At 37.6% G+C, this 21344-nt stretch overlaps 1 protein-coding gene across 3 annotated transcripts in view; it reads left to right on the top strand.

Moving 5' to 3' along the window:
- Positions 1–21344, top strand: part of Ube2e1 (ubiquitin conjugating enzyme E2 E1) — a 65242-nt gene that overhangs the window by 3405 nt on the left and 40493 nt on the right. The window contains exons 2-3 of one of the 3 annotated variants that reach the window (XM_048794898.1): positions 730–780; positions 5134–5238. The exons of 1 other annotated variant lie outside the window; for it this stretch is intronic. In XM_048794898.1, coding sequence (XP_048650855.1) covers positions 730–780; positions 5134–5238 — 156 coding nt within the window. The remainder of the gene's footprint in view (positions 1–729; positions 781–5133; positions 5239–21344) is intronic. One more of the 3 variants, XM_015489567.2, reaches the window with a different exon arrangement.

Here is a 21344-nt window from a genome sequence, read left to right as displayed (position 1 = left end):
GGGGCGGGGAGGCCAGAGGGTCGCGACCTTCCCACCCACGGAGGCTCTGATCTCTGTCCTAGGGGAGAGGGGGAGAGGGGGAGCGGGGGAAGGAGGAATCAGGGAACTGCTCCGCAAGTGGGGCTGTTTGTTTTTGCGGTGCGGGGAATTGAATGCTGGACCTTGTGCCTCCTAGGCGAGCACTCGATCACGAAGGGTGCAGCCCGCCTCATATTTTTTTCTTTTCCCTTTTTAAATTTTGAGACCTCAGTCTCGCCTTGTTGCCCCGGTTGGCCTCGAACTTGCCATCCTCCTGCCTCGGACTTCTTAGTCATTGCGTGCGCCACCAGCCCAGCTCGCAAGTGGGAATCTTTAAAACGATTCCCAAATGGAAAACGGCAAATGTGGGAGGCGAAATTGGAACCCACACATTGTAGATGATGGCAGGAGACCTCAGATTTCCGCTTCACTGCTTCTGGGGGAAAAAAGTTTTTTCCTGAATTACAGATCTGCCCTCACCCCCACCCCCACCCCTCATTGAACCCGGTGCCTCACGCATCTGTGCAGGTGCTCTATCACTTACCGACATTCCCAGTCCCAGACCTGAGTTTTTGATGTGTCTTTTCCTCATTCCCCAGTGGAATCCAATTATCGCGGCTAGGTCTGTCTGCCAGACCTGTAGTTACAGGTGGGAGGCTTGCAAGGCCTTAATGCGTCTTGTGTTTCTCTTTCTCATTTCCCTGACTCCAGGATTCAGAAGGAACTGGCAGACATCACTTTAGACCCTCCACCTAACTGCAGGTGAGCTGCCTTTCAGATTATTTTCTTTTTAAAATTCTTCTAATCTCTGTCTTGGGTTTTTCTTTGTAATATTGTAGATTTTTGCTTTACTTTGGTTAATTCCTTGTTTTGGCGCTAGCATCAAGTATGCTGAAATGTATTAACCAGAGTGTAATGTCTTTGATGAAACTTTGACTATCTCAGTACTTTGTAGAAGCCAAGTAATGGATTTATTTGTAGTAGACACTTTTACATACATGAAACAAAACTGCAAAGTAAATTTAAAGGTGTACCTTTCTTTGCCTAATGGATTTTTATGTTATTTAAAGATGATGCAAAACACTTCAGTTGCTGAGGTACATTTTGGTTTAGAAAACTTGCATTGCTACAATAATCTCTTATTCAAGGCTATGAAGCCAATATAAAAGTGTAGAGTTAAAACACTGGATCCTCAAACTTATTTTGTATTGAACTTTTGGCAGAGCACTTCAGGAAATAATTTGTGGCTTTGATAAAAGGATTTTGTTTGTAATTATAGATTTAAATTCCTACAAGGTGGTGTTTTCCCTTGATAATGTTCATTCAGTCCATATATGTGTGTGTGTGTTGTGTGTGTAAGTTTCAAAACAATTTGAAACCAGTTTTCAAAGGGTTTGTTGGTCATTTAACTTTATTTAGAATAGCCATTTGCTATTGTTGAGTCAAGGTGCAAGGAAAGATTTCGAACTCTGTAATAGGACTGTGTATTTCATGCAGAATCATTCTTAGATCCTATAATTCCTGTAGTCCAAAAATGAAGTATAGCGGTTGAATGTTATAGACATCATCATCCAAAGTACATGTATGAAGACACAAATTGGTGTCAACATACTTTATGTACAATCAGAGATGTGAAAAATTGTGCTGTATACATGTAATAAGATTTGTGATGCATTCTGCTGTCATTTATTATTATTTTTAATCAATTAAAAAAAAGAAAAGGAACAAAAAATGAAGTATAGCATTTACCATATTCCCAGTTCTTGGGATTGGCAATGGAATGGGATGTCAGATTTCATTAATGTTCTAACTTGGAGATAGGAGTAGAAGTTACTGGCAAAATATTCATTGGCCATATGCAGAATTTAAGATGAATATGTGGGAGTGTTCAGGTTGAAAACTAAATGCAGGGCTCAGTGGTAGAGCGCTCGCCTAGCATGCGTGAGGCATTGGGTTCCATCCTCAGCACCACATAAAAATAAAATAATAAAATAAAGATATTGTGCCCACCTATAACTAAAAAAAATATTTAAAAAAAGAAAACTAAATGCAGTATTTTGCTTATTATCATTGAACTTTCTAAACTGTGATTACTGGATTAAATGCAAACTTAAGTATTTCTATTTTATAGGATACTTTTTTCCCCACCTGAACTGGGGTTGAGCCCAGGCACTTGACCACTGAGCTATATTTCCCAACCCCCTTTTTTAAACTGGAAACAGGGTCTCACCAAGTTGCCCCAACTGGCCTACAGTTTGTGATCCCCTTGCCTAGCCTATGGAGTATCTTGGGTTATTGGCATGCACCATCATACACAGTTTGGATGCATTTTTTTAAAAATATTGACCAGGTGTGAGATGCTTATTGAATTTTGTCCTGTTCTGTGAGAAAAGTCATTTTTAGTTTGAAATGCTCTTTAGTTCAAAACTGAATCACTTTGTTGTTCTTGAGGATTTCTTTCATGGCCAAAAAGAATCTTTTCAGGGGGCTGGGGATATAGCTCTGTTGGCAAAGTGCTTGCCTCCCATGCACAGGGCCCTGGGTTCAATCCCTAGCACCACAAAAAAAAAAAGAAGGAAAAAAAAGATCTTTTTTTTTTTTAAATTTTTAAAATTTATTTTTTAGTTTTCGGCGGACACAACATCTTTGTTTGTATGTGGTGCTGAGGATCGAACCTGGGCCGCACCTTGAGCCACATCCCCAGCCCAAAAAAGATCTTTTTTCAATATGTTGAGAAACTGGTGTTCAAATGGAAGTACACCGCTTCCTGGGGTTGGTTGTATGGAGTCTGTGGACATTCCCCTGGTAGATCTGTATTTTGTAGTTTTGCTCCTGTTTTATATCATGTCTCTCATGTTCACACAGCTCAAGCTGATGGAATTATAAAGTTTATAAAGCATAGTTTCAAAACTAATATTTTATTAGAACATGTAATGACTTTCTTATGAATAAGTGTTGACGAATTTTAAATTATAAACAATTTGAAGATTTTGATGGTGTGAATCATTTTAAAAATAGGGTAAGTACATTTCAGTTTTGCATTATTTCAGTTGAGTTCATGTATGAGAGATTTATGTTTCTGTGGCATGTAGAACTTTTTTATCTTTGGAATATCCACCTAATTAAGGTGAAACTGGGCATTACCTGTGCTGATGTCAGGAGAAGCTGTAAGCTGCATGGCTGTTGGTTGATTGATAGTGGGCAGACAAATCTCAGTGCACTTAAAGATTTGGAGAAAAATATGTAAATTCAGAGAAAATACCAGTCATCTTTATTTTGCTAGAGAATGTCTATTATGTTGTCCTTTTCAAATAGTGACTGCTTTATTTTCTCAAGACATCTTTCAGTGGGATCTTTTAAGTAATATGAATTAAAATTTTAAGTAATATGAATTAAAATTTTTACTCTTAAGCCAAGTTCAGTGGCACATGGCTGTAATCCCAATGATTTGAGAGGCTGAGGCAGGAAAATTGCAAGTTGAAAGCCAGCGGGGCAATTTAGCAAGACCCTGTTTCAAAATAACTAAGAAATTCTGGGGATGCAGTTTAGTGGTAGAATATCCCTGGATTCAGTAACCTGTACCCCACCCCCCAGTTTGTTTTTTAACTTTCAGTTGCCTTTACTACTAGTGTTATGGTTTTAATGTTAGTAGTCCCGATATTCAGGTCTCTTACGTGTGTTTGGTTTTATGCTTTGTTCTTGTATCTCAGAGGATGCAATTGTTTAATGTGGAGATGAAAAGGAATGATTCAGTTTGGGGATAATTTTTGAAGTTAGCTTCCAGTTAAAATGTATGAATTTAATTATTTTAAATGCACACATTTTAAAAAGTATTTTTTCCCGAAGCAACCCTCAGCATGAAAGCTAAATAGTTTGGTTCCTATTGAATTGTGATTTCGTCAACCATAAATTATATATTGAAAGAGCTAAATACCTGGCTTTCAATTAATGTATCTCGGATACATTTTAACCTTTTCCAGAACTTACTTCCTTCAGTGGGTATTCAGTGTCTTTCAACTTACTGTGCATTTGGTAAGGCTTTTTTCTCTATCGTTTGGCTCAGTTCTTTTAGGAAAAAAAAAATATTGTCTTGACTGCTGTAATGACTCCCTATCGCTTGTCCTATCTTGGATTGTAAAATTATGCCTTTTAAATAGCTGGTGAACTCTGGGCCACTAGAGTCAGTTTTGCAGCTGTTATTTATAGCCCACAGCTGAAACTTTGCTAAATTGACTAGTTACAGCTGTATAACTAGCCCTTAGACTTAAACGTAGATGGTATGTCCACACATTGTGATTGGCATATTTTGTCTAAGTCCTTTAAACTTTAGATTTTTTTTAATGGACACATTTATATTGTGAACAACCTTCTCATATAGTGACTTGAAACCTAAAAACTGAGATTTTGGTTGGCTGCTATTTTAAGATAAACTGTCTTTGAGAAATCATTAAATATTTCAGTCATGGGGAGAAAATAATAAACATAAATTTCCTTTTATTTAATTCATTATATGTTGACCAGTAGTTTTTTTTTTCCTGAACTCAGTGCTTTTTGTTTTTCTTGGATAACTGTATTATGTAATTACATACATTTGGTTTTAAAGTTTTACAGCTAAATCATATTTACTGTGTGTGTGTGTGTGTGTGTATTGGGGATTGAACCACGGGGTGCTCTATCTGAGCTACATTTTCAAATTCTGAGACAGGGTCTCATTAAGTTGCCAAGGCTGTCCTTGAATTTGTAATCTTCCTGTTTCCCCCTCCGGAGTAGTTGGGATTATGAACATGCATTGCCTGTGTTCAGCTGTAAATCATGATTTAAAGGTGAAAGAGAAGAACATCTTAAAAAAAAAATCAGTGCATTTGTCTAAAAAGCTTCTAAATCTTCTCAGCCGCTTTTTCCTCATCTATTAGAATGGTCTAAAATACCTGGCTTGCCGGGCTTATAGATGTTCAATTGCTGTAAAGTTCAGTTGAGATTGAAGTTTTCTGTGTGTGATATGGTGATATTAGAATTGCCTGTTGAGCTTTTATTGCGGTGGGGGTACCAGGGGTCGAACTTGGAGGCACTCAACCACTGATCCACCTCCCCATCCCTATTTTGTATTTTATTTAGAGACAGGGTCTCACTGAGTTGCTTAGTTGGCCTCATTATATTGCTGAAGATGGCTTTTAACTCAGAATCCTCCTGCCTCAGCTTCCTGAGCCGCTGGGATTATAGATATGCACCACGGATCCCAGCTAGCCTCTTTTTGATAGTTCATCTTTTTAGCTAACATTGCCTTTTTTATCATAAAATTTATTCGATATGTATTGTAAATACATTTAATTTAAAACCATTACACAATAGTATAAGAACATGTATTTTTGAAAAATTCAAATGTGCAAGTTTGTTTATTAAATAGTGAAAGATCTCCATGACATCTTCTGTTCTGCTCTTTGCAGAGATGCTTCAGATTTGCACTTTGTGCATAGTTTTCCACATAGTTTATTTGAATTTACATACTTGTATTTTTCTCATTTAACAAAATCTATAATTGGTGGTAATGATAGTGAGAGGCTGCTAACCTTGGGAATGAAAAGAAGTCTGTTTCTTGCAATAATACAGTCTTAAACAGTTGTCCAAGTTCAGCATGTTTTAAATGGTTGAGTGTAAGAGTGGGATTAACAAAAGTCTTCCTTTTCAAAAATCCATGTATGTGCTGAAAAACATCCTTTTAATGCCTTTATCTAATGTTGCTAAATGCATTAAGGATGAAAATATGACTTAAACATCTGAACAATGGTTAGTTTCATAACTTTTCACTTGGGGTATTACCATTGCAGTGTGTGTATCTTTACATATGTAAAAGCAATGTTGAAAATAGTGAGAACCAGGAGACTGGAATGGCAACACAGTCAAGTTAGCACCCAAACAAGGGTTAAGCTCCTGAAATTAGATCATCATCTGGGGCCTGAGAGGGTTGGAAGGAAACCTGTCCAGAAGTGAATAGTTTTCCAAATGAGTAGGTAACTCTTGTGGCTGTTGTGTTTACCAAAAAGCTGTATCTGAATTATAAAACCCTACTGTTGCTGTTGTGCACACCTGTAATCCCAGCTCCTGGGGAGGTTGAGGCAGGAAAATTGCAAGGGGGGGGGTCACCCTGGAAATTTTAGGGAGACCCTGTCTCAAAATAAAAGGCTGGGCATAGTGGTACATGCTTATAATTCCGCTGAGGCAGGAGTATGACAAGTTACCAAATTCAGCAACTTAGGGAGGCCCTGAGCAATTTAGTGAGATCCTGTCTCAAAATAAAAAATAGAAAGGCCTCAGGATGCGACTCTGTGGTTAAGTTCCTTTGGCTTCAGTCTTTAGTAATAAATAAAGTAAAAGGATTGGAGATGTAGCTCAGTGGTAGAGTGCTTGCTTGCATGTGTGAGGCCCTGAATTCAATCTCCAGTTGTGTATCTCTCTTTCTCTCTCTCTCTCTCTCTCTCACTCACTCACTCACACACACACACACAGTAGCTCAACAGAATTACCATGTGACTCAGCATTTTAACTTCTGTACCCATGTTAATTGAAAATGGACTCAAAACAGATAAATGTATGTCAATAATCACAGCAGCATTATTCATAATGGCCAAAAAGTGGAAATAACTCATATCATTGAGGTAGACAAATGAGATGTCATATGTATATACAGTGGAATATTCAGCCATGAAAAGGAACGAATTTCTGATACATGGTAACAATGTGTATGAACCTCGAAAATGTTAGACACTAAGTGAAATGAGCTGGATGCAAAAGGACAGAGTATGATTCCACTTATATGAAATACCTAAAATAGGCAAACCCCGAGGAACAGAAAGTAGATTAGAGGTTTCCAGGGTCTATTTGAAGGAGAGAATAGGAGTTATTTCGAATGGGTACAGAGTTTCTGTATAGTGTGGTGGAAATTATGGAAATAGTGGCAGTTATTGTACAATATTGTGAATGTAATTAATGCCACAGAATTGTACACTTAAACATGATGAAAAGGGAAAATTTTATGAGGTGCATGTGTGAATAAAAACTATCACTGTTAAAGTAGTATTTTGAGGAAAATTCTTATAACTTAGAAGATACCAGTCTTTGTAGATTCTTGTAAAGCACGCTATGCTGATGTTAAATTCCTGAGGCAAACCTTGAGTCCCTCTTCTACATGAAAAGGCACTGCCCTCAAGGAGTTCATAATCTGTACAGGTGGTAAGAAAGGCATACACGGATTTTGAATAGTACTTGGAAATATTGAATATTGTCTTTGAATTTCATTTTATAGAGACTGGGGGAACAGTATCAAAGTAATAGATGAAACTGACATGTTATAAAGGTTCAGTGGAATGAGAGCTAACTTTGACCTGGGGCACTTAGTAATCTGAGAAGGCTTCACAGAGGACATGAGAAATAGGGTGAAGAATAAGGGGTCTCCTTGGTGGAGGAAACATGTAAGCAGAGATGGCAGAGAGAGGGCACTCTTGCACGGGAGGGACTAAAGCTTTGGATAGTAAGAAACAAGTGGGAGGATAAAATAGAGAGCAATCTTGTGGTGTTTTTCACTATCGGGCTAAGGCTTTGAATTTCATTTTATAAAGACTGAGGAGCAGTATCATCCTTTTAAGTAGAAGCCGTAATTCATTTAGAGCTGAGCATCTGGGCAGAGACAAATAAGGATTGAGTAGATCTGGGTGGGAAGCAGGAGGCTTGGAGATTGCTTCAGTAGTCTGTGGTAGGTCAGAGTTACAGGTGGTGGCCTTTAAAGTGGAGAAGAGAAGGCGGCAGTAGAATCCAAGGAACTTGGCTACTGATTTAGATATGGAGAACTTAAAAAGTACCCTTTGGGTACTGGGGAAGATGCTGGTGCCATCATTAATACAAATAGATAAGGCAGAAAAATGAACCGACTTAGGGGAGGCAGAGGTCCTCTCTCCAAGGTTAAAATAGTTTAATTATTTGCTTTGTTGATCATACACAATTTTTGTTAGCATGTTACAGTTAGTAGGCCATTAGTAAATATTTGCAATTTGATTATATATTTGAGTTTATTATTAATCAGTTGTGGAACTCTCAGATCTACCCCCTTTTAGATGAGATTAGACAAGTAGATTATAAATCCCCTAAAAGGCAAGGACAGTGATTTCTGACTTTGATTCAGACCTTACATGTTTGTCAAAACGTTTTTAGTTTGAAAGTTTTCAGAGCTGCAGAAGAATAATACAGCAAGTACCCACCCTTCACCTTGACTCATCAGGTGTTAAAAATTTACCATGTATGCATTGTTTCTGTTTATTTTGAGACATCACATGAAAGTAAGCTGCAGGCATCATGATGCTTCTGTGTGTTTAAGTTTGCACACATGTAACCTGAGATGGCCTGGCAGTGGTGCTAAGTGGAGCTGGCTTTGGAAGTCCACATTTGACTTGAAAGTTTTGGTGATGGTAAAGTACATAAGGTTGCCAAGGGGAATAGGAGAGTTAAGAATTGTGCTCTGAGAGATGTCTACAAATGCAGAACTGGGAGAAAGAAGCAGCAAAGAAGAAGGAAGAAGATGAGCGGAGGTTTGCAAAAAGTCTAGGGGAGGTCAAGGAAATTTTCTCCAAGGGCTTTAAAATATAAAAATTTATGAGTATGCTTTGTGGGCTGAAAGGAAGAAGCAAACAGGAAAGGGAAGAAATTGCAAGCAAAGGCGGCATGGTGTTGTAAACACAATTAGAGAAGATGGTAAAGTATGCAACGGAGGCCTTAAGTGGAGAGTGAATGCTGAGAAGGGATGGTATCCTGGAATTCTGATTCCTAGCCTTTTTGGTGCTTGGTAGCACTCCAGCTCATGTAGAATTTGAAGCAGCAGCATCTGTCTCCAGTTTTTTATTTTTTAATTTTTTTTTTTTAGCTGTAGATGGACACAATTCTTATTTTTATCTGTTTATTTTTATGTGGTGTTGAGGATTGAACCCAGTGCTTCATGGTTTTGAGGAAGTGTTTTACCAACTGAACTACAACCCCAGCTCCTGTCTCCAGTTTGTTCTCTCCCAGGGAACTTTTAAGTTGCTTAAGAACAGGGGTTATTATTTTTGCATCTCTACAGTGTCCAAGGAAGAGTAAAGAGTACATATTTGTTAAATTAAAACACAAACACAGAAACCTAATTTAGGCCTTAAAGAAAATATAATAGCTCTGATTCACATATTTTGGCTTTATAAGGTTACTGTTTGCCCACAAGTGAGCATGGATGTAGGGGTACTAAGTAAGTTGGGTTTCCAGAGATGTTCCCCCAAATCCTAAAGCTATCCCAGATAGTTGGTTATGTTAGAGATGCTGGCACTGGCTTGAGACATCTGACACATTCCCTATCACCAGTGAAGTGAAACAGGGTTTCATAATAAGCCCATTCTTACTCAGCCTCTCTTATGCAGCCACACTCTGAAGTGAAACAAAAGACCTAGTAACTGGTGTCAGAATATGCTTCTAATCCTCTGGGAAACCTCCTACTCTGTAGGCTAAAAGCTCATCAAAGCCCCTGCTTGAGAACCGGAACCCAGGAAAGGCTGTATGCTAATGACTCTTTTCTTGAAACACACATGCAAGTGATCATGGATTGCCTTCCAGAATCTGTGCCACACCACATAGATAAATCTTTGGGATGCCAAGGTAATGTCCCATTCCAGCTGGGAAAGTCCTGCAGTACTAGAGATTTTCATATGGAGAGAATAATTTAAAGTTCTTACTAGGTTTTGGTACTTGGGCGGGAATACATACTGTTCGCTCATACTTCAACGGAGTTGTTTAAAAACGAAATTCTGTCTGCTTTTCAAAGAATGTGCTGACCTGAATGTGACAAAGTGAAATAGCAGGCCAAAGTAAAGGAACTGGTATTATCTCTCACATAGCATTCAAAAGCAGATTTGCCACAGGTGTCACCTTTGAGGTGTCTCAATGGACCTGTGTCACTACTACATTTTAAATAATAGTAATAGTCAATGGAGAGCTCTCAGGAGGGTCTTCTAGTGTTAAAACAATGATCATTATATGTACTTTTAGGACTTTGGGCATTTACATCTATTTTAATTGATAGATGGAAAATTGATGTGGCTAGACCCCTAGTAAATTCTATAGAGACACTGAAACACATTTTTCAAATAGCAGTAGAGGAGGTTGGGGTGATCTTTCTTGGAGAAAAGTTTTAGATATGATGCAACTCAAAAAATCAGAATTATGATCAGGAAGCAGGGCTATCAAAAGTGACAGCAGCATAAGTAGATAAGATCCTAGTCATCTAAAATAATAGAGTGTTTGTGTGCTAGGGGTTGCTGTATAGGTGACTAAAAAAAACAAAGCTAGCCTCTGGCTTGTGAAACTTGAATTTTAGTAGGAACTATAGGCAACAACGAATTAAAAGGATCAGTACAAATTTGAATGAAGAGTAGGAAAGAAACTAATGGAACACAGTGTTAGAGAATAATTGGGGAGTGCAAGGAGATTACCTGGAAAAGCCTTAAGAAGACATTTAAGCAAAGACCTGAAAGATGAGAAGAAAGGAAATGGCCTTGTGCAAAGTCCAGGAAGAACCTCCCAGACAGAGGGAAACATAAACACAGAGGCCCTGAGGTGTGAGGGAACCAAGTGATGCAGATTATATAAACTATGGTAAAGAGTTGGGATTTTATTTGAAGAACAGTCAGAAGCCATTGAAGATTTTGAAGCTAGGAAGTGACATTGTCTCTGCAGTGACTTAAAAGGCTTTACCCACCTCCCTGCTTATGGAAAATAGCTAGGAATATGGCACTAATGGGAGAAGGGAGACCTAGGAATATGGCACTAATGGGAGAAGGGAGACCTCTGCTATGTTTAAGATTAACTGGTAGTGGTTGCTAGGATTAAGATAGTGGCTGTGGAGATGGGATTAGAACACTGTGACCTGTTCAGGTGTTGATGAATTACATATAGGAGTTATGGGAAAGGAGCAGGAGTGACCCTAGGTTTGTGGGGTTTGCTATTGGCTAGAGGATGGTGATGTTTTATTGGTTGGGAAACCCATGAAATAGAGTGTGTTAGGAGGAAGGTAAGGTGGAAATGACTCCTTTTCAGACATGGATTGCCATGAGGCACCCAGATGAAGGTGTCAGATAGAAGTTGATATAGGTAATTGAAATGCAGAGGGATATTTTGATGTTGAGATAACATTCAGGAGACCTCACTGGCTGGGGAATGTAGCTCACTTGGAAACACAAGATGTCTCAGATGGAGGCTTAGGCACCTAGCATTTACAGGTTTTTATTAAGGGAACCCAACAAAGGTAGAGTTAGAGAAGGAAAATCAAGAGTGTGGTGTTAGAAGGCAGGCAGTGGAAAGTGTTTTGGGGTAAGAGCAATTATCAAATTTGAAGTGAGGCTGTGAGACCAAAGACCAGCAAATAGCCATTGCATTTTACATCTGAAGTTTGTTACTGACCTTTGCATGACAGACCTAATTTAGGGATGACAGACCTCTAATTTAGAGATGACTAAAAGGAGGGAATGATTTTTAAGAAAAAGATGTTATTGGTGTTACTCTTCATGGTTAGAATATTTCATTGTATTTTTGTGTAAAGGAGATTGGGTATTATCTCATTCATACTTTTTTTTTGGCTACTGGGATTGAACCCAGGGCGGTATTTCATACCCCCAGCCCTTTTTAGTTTTTATTTTATCCACAGGACCTCATTAAGTTGCTGAGGCTGGGCTCAAACTTGTAATCCTCTTGCGTTGGCCTCCCCAGTCACTGTGATCTCAGGCATGTGTCACTGCACCTGACTCATTAATACTCTTGAGGAAAGAATTTCTTAATATTGTATATATTTTCTTTCTGGGGACAGGGTGTGTCATTTTTGTGGATTCTCAAAATCTTTTTTGTTCGTTTCCTTCTTACTTACCAAAGAAAAGCTAACATTTTATGAGATCTAAGCCCTTTGTGATCGTTATGACTGACATTGTAGTATAGATATTATAAATAGTGTTGGATCATATATATCTTGATGAATTTCTAGTTTGAAAATAGCCAGCAGTACATGAATTAGAAAATCTGTAAATTTTTCCATCCTTAAAAATGTTTTATATGCTTTGATTTACATTCAACTTTTGTATTCTGTTCAAACTTAAGAATGTACCAAAATAAGTGGGTGCTTGTGTTTACTTTTAGCAAACAGTAAGTTACGGGGCTGGGGTTGTGGCTCAGTGGTAGGGCACTCACCTAGCATATGTGAGGCACTGGGTTGAATCCTCAGCACCACATTAAAAAAATAAACAAAAGTTATTGTATTTTAAAATGAAGAGAATAAGTTATTCATATTCAGTTTTTTTCATTCTTTTAGGACTGACTTTTGTGTGAATGCTTTGTATTGGATATATCTAGAACTCTTAAAACACCTTATAAGCATCATCTATCTTTTTTTTTTTAATTTTTATTGTTGGTTGTTCAAAACATTATATAGTTCTTGACATATCATATTTCACACTTTGATTCAAGTGGGTTATGAACTCCCATTTTTACCCCGTATACAGATTGTAGAATCACATCGGTTACACATCCAGCATCATCTATCTAATTGTCTACTAATTGGGTCATCGATTTGTTTTGGATTAGGCCAGGTACTGTTCATCCTGCTTAATCTGAATAATTGAAGGTAGAATTCAGAAATTTGTAGGATTAGGAGTTATTCTTCTATTCCAAGAGTAATTGGGATCACAGATACTGACATAGGAAAACACAAGCAGTTTTGCTTCACAAATAATTTTAATTTCTCCCACTTATAACCTTTCCACTTCTGTGAGAATACATCTCAGTTTTTTAAGGTAATTTACTGGAATTGGCATTATAAAAATTTATTTCTTGGGAATCTTTACTAGAATACATTTATTCTAAATAAAAGATCACTGAATTGGTATATATAAAACACCCTAAAAGAAAACATTTGTTTTATTACAAGCACCCAGGAGGATTTCTTATAAACATGAAAGATAACTTCCTCTCACCTAAGTAAATATTTCAAAATAAATGTATGTTAAGTGATTATAGTCCTGTGTGCGTAGACTGGCTGTATAGCTACTACTTGCTGGTAAATGAGACTGCTTTGTTCCTTGATCTTTTTCGGAATAACCCTCTCTGTCAAAGTCTTGATTGCTTAACTTCACTCCTCAGTGAGAATGGTAGACCCCCCGGAAGACATTTCTTCTTTGCAGCTTAGGATCCTGAGATGTCTCACTTTAAAAAAGTAAATATTGTCAGTTGATATGGGCCAGTCCTAAAAAAATGACATGTTGGACACAGTTTTTGTTAGAACTAAAATTTGAAGTTGCTTTTAATCCTGTCTATACTACTGGATTCTATGTATTAGATACAGGGATTTCTGTGAGTTTTACTGTTAATGATTCATATTTATATAAATGGGGAGGAAATTCTGTATTGTAGTACCTGTGAATTAAAATACATGATTGGAAAGAAAGCAAAAAGCTCTGAAAATCTTGGAGTCCAGATTTTCTGGCTAGGAAGGACAGAGTGCTCCCCTTTTTTGTTTCTCTGGGACCTCTTGGTGAGCTGTGTATTGATAATGAGTTTGTGAAGAAACACATTCTTTAAAGTGGTCACTTAGCTCAGAGAAATTTAACAGTAATTTTATTCATTTTTTTATCCAGGTGACTCATAGAGTGTTGTACTTTTTCTTTTTTTATTTTTCCAGAGCCACTCTTAAAACCTTTCTATAGTGGTTTGTTATATATAATCCAACTTCCATTGCTTTCCAAAGGTGTAAACGTCCCACCCTAATAGTAAGAACCCCCATCTCACTCCCAGCAATTGTCTCTTTTTTAATTTGTTCTTTTTAGATATATATGACAATAGAGTGTATTTTGACATATTTATACAAACATGGAGCATATCTTATTCTAATTGGGATCCCAGTCTTGTGGTTGTACATAATTTGGAGATTCCTTGTGGTGTATAGTTGTCTTTAATCCTGAAGCTTCTCTGATGTACTCTAGTCCCTCTGAAGGAGCACTAGGTTTGAGGATGATAACATTTATTCATTGTCATTTGACATGAGGGTGCATAAAAAGAAATACCATCTTGCTGTTTGATGGCCTGAGATCGGTCTTAGCATACCTAATACCATCACTACAGACATCATTTGCATTTTCTTTTCTGCTTGAAATATTAGTTCTGTTGTGTATTTCTGGCTTTCTTTCAACCTGATATGCTTCCTCCCCTTCCTGCTCCTTTAAGAAAAAAATGGCTGACCAGTTTTCTTAGAAATTTCCTATGGACATACTCATTTGAGCTGGTTTGTGACACTAGAGTTTTTTTTTGTTTTTTTTTTGGTAATTGTTGATGGACAGCATGCCTTTATTTTATTTGTTCACTTCTATGTGGTTCTGAGGATGAAACCCAGTTCTTACCCAAGCTAGACAAGTGCTCTGCCACTAAGCTACAGCCCCAGCCTGACACTTGAGTTTTTGAGGAGCAATAAAATTTTGTGTTCCCAGACTGTATGTGAATTCTTTTTTTTTTAAATGTATCTTCTCTTTTTATTTATTTTTTTAAAGAGAGAGAGAATTTTAATATTTATTTTCCAGTTATCGGCGGACACAACATCTTTGTTTGTATGTGGTGCTGAGGATTGAACCTGGGCCGCATGCATGCCAGGCGAGCGCGCTACCGCTTGAGCCACATCCCCAGCCCCTGTATATGAATTTTTAAGAGCCTAAACTTTGAAGGTATTATTTGTTCCCCAACAGGTAATAGTACCAAGCCCAGAAGGATTAGTAATTTTATTCTTTGGATGAGTTTTTAAAATATATATAACATACCAAATAACACATAATTTGCATCATGAGAATTGTCTGTACTAACACCAGATTTTTGTTTGTTTCACTTAAGCCTCATTACTAGTTTTGTGAGCACATTGAGCCTTGGCATGGTTATCAGTGACTCAGCTGGGGTGGGCCGGGGCAGTTTTCTACCTGCCCCACCCCACCCCACATGTTTCACTGTGACCCGAGCAATACAAATCGGTGACAACACTGCCAATATTTGGATCTGTTCTGCCCTGACTTACTCTATTGTGTGGCCCTTTGATTTAAGATACAGCTATAGCATGCACAAGGAACTGGCTTCTGTACCCAGCACTGCCAAAAAAAAAAAAAAAAAAGTTAAAGGAAACAAATGTGCAAAGGTAACATCAGATAACAGTCCTGAGAAATTAAAATGGAGTGATGGCATAGGGCATGACTGGGCAGTTTGGGACATTGGTGACTGTCACTGTGGGGTAGATGGCCCTGATTTATGACAATGACCTAACCATGAGAAGGGCATGTTAGGCCAAATGACAACAAATAGAAAGGTGCTGAATGGGGAAGGCCAGTGTGGCTGGGCATAAAATAAGAGTACAGGAGACGAGGTAGGCAGGGGTCATATTTTCAGTTTTATTAGAAAGCCATGGGAGAGCTTTAAATAGAGGAGGATGTACCATCATATTTGGCTTGTATTTGAAGAATACCTCACATAAAAATTTTAATTCATGATAATAGATTATGTAGATACTCTGTAAATTTTTTTTGTGTTATGAACGGTTTTACTGACACATCTTTATGTAGGAGTTACTATATTTATGGCTCTATGTGTAATATATATACAAATTTTACAAAAATTGAAGTCATGCTACCAAAAATTTGTGTCTCAGCCAGTGTGGCACTCCTTAGCATGTCTTAACAAGATGGTTGGACGAATGTGTGAATGCTTGGTAATGCATATGTAGTGTTCCAGGCCAACAAAAGCAATTTCTTGGCTGTCCACCTAAAGTGAAGGCAACCAAAGTCTGGCTGGCAGTAAGGAAGCATCAAGAGCTTGGCCTTCTACCTCTTCAGAGCAGGAACAGCAAATGAGACAGCAGGGAAATTAGGAGAGCTGGGCAGCTCAGCAGCAATCAGGGGTCAGCTTGCCTGACCCCCACCACTTCCTGCTTGGTTACCCATGATACCTGAAAGATTTCTCAGTGCTCTGTGAAGCCTCAAATCTGTATGCTATGACTGTAGAGAGAATGCTTTCTAGTTTTCATGATTTGGTTGATGATTTTCTCGAGTAATAATTTTTCCATGGTTTTTAGTAGAGATAATTGTGATATTTGGCTGCAGAGTTGTGAACACACGTGATAAGGCTAATAAAGACTAGAGTAGTGATGTAATCATTCTGGGGTGTGTATTTGAAACTTCGGGCATTAAAACTTCTGTTATGCTATAGAAAATGACTTACAACACAAATTGTTGTGCCATTGTTAAGTAACTTCAGTGTATTTTTTTTTTTTTTTTGGTACCAGGAATTGAACTCATAGGTACTTAACCATCGAGTCACATCCCTAGCCTTTCTTTTTATTAGTATTATCATTATTATTAATTTTTTTTTTGAGACAGGGTCTCAGTAAGTTGCTGAGGCTGTCCTCAAACTTGGGATCCTCTTGCCTCAGCTTCCCAAGTTGCTGGCATTACAGGTGTGCATATGGCACCCAGCTTCTTCAACATATTATAGTAATCTGTTGCCACAAAGTTTGTGAGTTGCACTGATTTTATTTCTTAATTATATCATTTTTTGCAGAACAGTCATTTTCCTTACTGAAGTACCAGTTTCTTGTGTGTCCCCACCCTCTTCCTTGAGCTAATTAACAACTAGGAAAAAGGCCCTGAGAAAAATTTTTTCATTTACCCATTATAGAAAGTTTACGTGTCTTTTTTTTTTTTTTTGAACCCAGGTATACTCTACCACTGAGCTATATCCCCAGATGTTTTTTATTTTCTCTTTTGAGACAGCATCTTGCTAAATTGCTTAGGCTAGCCTTGAATTTGGGACCCTCCTGCCTCAGATTCCCAGATTTCTGGGATTATGGGCATGTACCACTGTGTCCAACTTATTCAAAATTCTTAAGGGGACAAAATTTCAGTGAAGAAATAACATGATTATTTGCTCAAAGGGAAACAATATCAATAATAAAAAAACAAATTAAAAAATATGTAATTTATATTTAACTTTGAAATTAATTTTGGTAAAGATGAACAATTTGAATGTGCCAATATTCTGGGTATTCAACTGTGTACAAACATACGAAGGAGCAGTAGAAAGCCTGATTTATGTAAAATATTCTGGATCACTCTTTTTTGTTTGATTGTTTTTTTAACACAATACCTTCATTTTTATTTCTGTATTTTTATATGGTGCTGAGGATAGAACCCAGTGCCTCCCTCACACGTGCCAGGCAAGTGCTCTACCAATGCATCACTACCTCAGCCCTCTGGGTCACTCTTTAGATTTAGATAGATTTTAGATTCTTTTTTGCTTCATAGTCTGTGCTGTGGAGATTTAAAAAATAGAATAAAATTTAATAATGATAGCAGCTAACTTATGAAGTATGTCAATATGATTGTTATTCCATTTTATAAAAGAGCATATTAAAATGGTTAAGTAGCTTGCCCAAGGTCACTTGGCTTTTAAGTGGTGAAGCAGGTATTTAGTCCCTAGTCTTCAAAGCCTTATGCCTAACCATTATGTTCTCCTACCTCTTGCAGTGGCTCTATGAATTGTAGATTTCACTTCAAGTTATTGCCTATTAAATTTACTCATACAGTCCTGTATTTAACATATTTAACAGCTTAGCCACTGATAGTTTTTCATCAGAGAAGCCATCTACTTCTACATGTTCTCCACTGTAGTTTAATTATCTTACCCTTTTGATTAAAAACCTAAGGCCCCAGATGTCCTTAGAATTAAGTGCTCAGAATTCTTTACATAATATACAAATTCCCTACAACCTGATCTCCATCCTGTTATTACCCCACTCCCCAACTTTATTCAATCTGCTCTTTCTAATGTTCCTGCCTTCCAGTTACTATCCTTATTATTCTTGAGAGCTTAAATTAAAAATGACTCACTTGAACCCAGGAGCACTGTACCAATGAACTATATCTCCACCCCTTTTTATTTTATTTTTTGGTACAAGGGATTGAATCCAAGGATAATGAACCATTGAGCCTTTGAAGCTGGCTTTGAACCTGCGATCCTCCTGTCTCAACCTCCTGAGACTGCTGGGATTAAAGCTGTGAGCCACCGTGCCTAGCTTATTTTGAGACAGGGTCCTACTGAATTGCCCAGGTTGGCCTTGGACTTGAGATCCTCCTGCTTCAACACCCCTAAACACTAGGATTATAGGTGTGCACCACTGCACTTGACTGACACTATTTTCTGAATACGTGTTTTGGGTTGCTTGTTCCTAACCTTAAAAATGAGTGATATATGGTGTATGCCTTCCTTGAAAGTGAATTGTGTGATAGGGATAGTCATATACTACAAAAGAAAAATTTAATAGATTTCGTCACTTGGGGAAGCATTTGTTTCAAAGACACTTTTGGAAACAGTTACATTAATGAATTAAATTTGGTTTATTTTAGATAAATAGTTTTCCCCCAGACTCCGGTTGGGAGATAACAATAATTGCTAGATGTAGAAAGCCACAGAAGGTTTGAAAGCCATATAGTAGCAGCAAAGAATTACATCTTTACAGGGAAGAGGAGAGTATTAGAAAGCAGTGTCAGTTAAAAGCCAGGAGGAAGATTTCTTGCATTTTATGGAAAATTTGTTGTCAGTGTAGAGAAAATTATAGGCATAACTGGAGAAATGAGATTGATTTAAGATGCCAAAAGTTTTATAACAGAAAACTTGGTAATGGGTTCACAGGCGTACTCTTGTTCAATTGTTCACAACATTTTTTGGAATGTCCCTGGGTAAGGACTTTTATAGCCCACTTATGAGCCATATATGGGCCTCATTATTGTATGGTCACATGATTTTCTTTGCTATAACCAAAGTTTGGCTTGGGATCCCACAAGTCAGAATTGAGTTTAAATCTCAATTCTGACTTCTATTAGCACTGTCATCTTGGGTAGATCACTTAACCTCTACTTAACCTCTTATCCATAAATGGGGGCTTTTAATTCCCAGCATATTCTCCTTCAGAGGGCAAACATATGCCCCTATTTAGGATGATTTTTCTTTCTTTATTTTTTTAAATATTTTTTAGTTGTCAATGGACCTTCATTTTATTTATTTACATGTGGTGCTGAGAATCAAACCCAGTGCCTCACAAATGCTAGGCAAGTGCTCTACCACTGAGCTACCACCCCATCCCCTAGGATGATTTTTCTAAACCATGTCTAGTTATAAAGTGTTTCACACACCTCTAACCTCCCATCCTCCTTGGTTTCCTTGAAGTTCAGCTGTGCCTTGAACAGCCCTTGCTAATATCTGGCAACTATTTAAAGGAAAGAAAAAGAAAATAAAAAAATTTCCCTCTGTTCTCTTCAATATTAGGAAAGCTCTTTGAGATTAGAAATTGAATAGTTTTTTTCTTAAAGTTTTGTTTTATAAATTTTAACAAAAATATTTGTTTAAAATACTTATGTAAAGGGGAAAATCTGCTGGGGAGGAAATTTATTTAAGTATTATATTCAATTTTAAATATTTTTTTGATATCAGGGATTGAACCAAGGGGCACTCAATCACTGAGCCACATCTCCAGCCCGTTTTGTTTTATTTTTTTATTTTGAGATAGGGTCTCACTAAGTTGCTTAGAATTTCACTAAGTTGCTGAGGCTGGCTTTGAACTTGTGATCCTCCAGCCTCAATCTCCCAAGCCTGGGATTGTAGGTGTATGCCACGGCACCTGGCAAACATTTACTGTCACCCCCAGCCCTCCCTTTTGTGGTACCGGGATGGAGCGCAGGGCGTCATACATGCAAAGAGGCATTCTATTGCTGAGCCACATTCCCAGCCCTTTAATATATTAAAAAAAAATTTTTTTTTAGTTATAGATGGACACAATATCTTTTTAAAAATTTTTTAATATTTAGTTTTTAGTTGTAGTTGGACCCAATACTTTTATTTTATTTATTTTTATGTGGTGCTGAGGATCTAATCCAGGGCCTCGAATGTGCTAGGCAAGCACTCTACCAACTGAGCCACAACTCCAGCCCCTTAATATTTTATATTTAAGGTTTTTAAAAAAATATTATCTGGAAGCTCATTAAAAATATCCATAAGTTTTAGGTGTCAGTCAACATATCTTTGTCTGATAAGTAAGCAGAAAATCAGTCCTGGAATAGTACCTGTTTCTTTTCAGATTTTGTATTGCATGAGGAAGACATTTCAAGTATTCAGTTTTAGAAATGAGCATGGTGGTGCATTCCTATAATTCTAGTGACTCAAGAGGCTAAAGCAGAAGGATCTCAAGTTCAAGGCCAGCCTCAGTAATTTAGTAAGACCCTGTCTCAAAAGGGCTGAGAATGTAGCTCAGTGGTAAAGTGCCTCTGGGTTCAATTCCCAATCAGTTTTTTGGGGGTAGCTGTGGGCTGGGGTGGACTGGTAAGTAATTTATACCCATTCCCATATATATATATATATATATATGTGTGTGTGTGTATATATATATATATATATATATATATATATATCATATATATAGCTCATATATGTGTGTGTGTATATATATGTTTTATATATATGTTATATATATTATATTATATATTATAACATATATATGTTTTATATATATGTTATAATTGGACACAATACCTTTATTTTATTTTTATGTGGTGCCTCATACATGCCAGGCAAGTGCTGTACCACTGAGCCACAACTCCAGCCCTCCTTTTTTTTTTTTCTTTTTTTCTCCTTAACTAGGGGGTTATACCATGGAGCTACATCCCCAGTCCTTTTTATTTTTTATTTTGAGACAGGGTCTCATTAAGTTACTCAGGCTGGCCTCTAACTTGTGATTCTCTTGCCTCAACCTCCTGAGTTGCCAGGTTTATAGGCGTGTTCCACAGTGCCTGGCTAACTTCCATCCATTCCTTAAAAGCTTTTCAAGAAGAGATGCACAGGGGGCTGGGGATATAGCCCAGTTGGTAGAGTGCTTGTGTTGTCTGCCCAGGCCCTGGATTCAATCCCCAGCACCACAAAAAGAGAGAGAGAGAGATGCACAGAGCTGTGGCTGTGGCCATTGGTGGTAGAGTGCTTGCCTAGTTCATGCAAGGCATTGGGTTCAATCTTCAGCACCATGTTAAAATAAATAAAATAAAAAGTTATTTAAAAAACATGCACCATTTCCTTTCCTTTAAAAGTTAAGGAATTTATTTTTAAAAATTGGGGATGGAGATATAGTTCAGCTGGTAGAGTGCTTGCCTCGCATGTACAAGGCCATGGGTTCAATCCCCAGTACCACCAAAAAAAAAAAAAAAAAA

Source organism: Marmota marmota, unplaced genomic scaffold (genome assembly GCF_001458135.2).
Source record: "Marmota marmota marmota unplaced genomic scaffold, marMar, whole genome shotgun sequence".
In the NCBI taxonomy this organism is placed as follows: Eukaryota; Metazoa; Chordata; class Mammalia; order Rodentia; family Sciuridae; genus Marmota; species Marmota marmota.
Note: the sequence above shows the minus strand (reverse complement) of the source record. Positions and strands in the feature narration are given on the sequence as shown.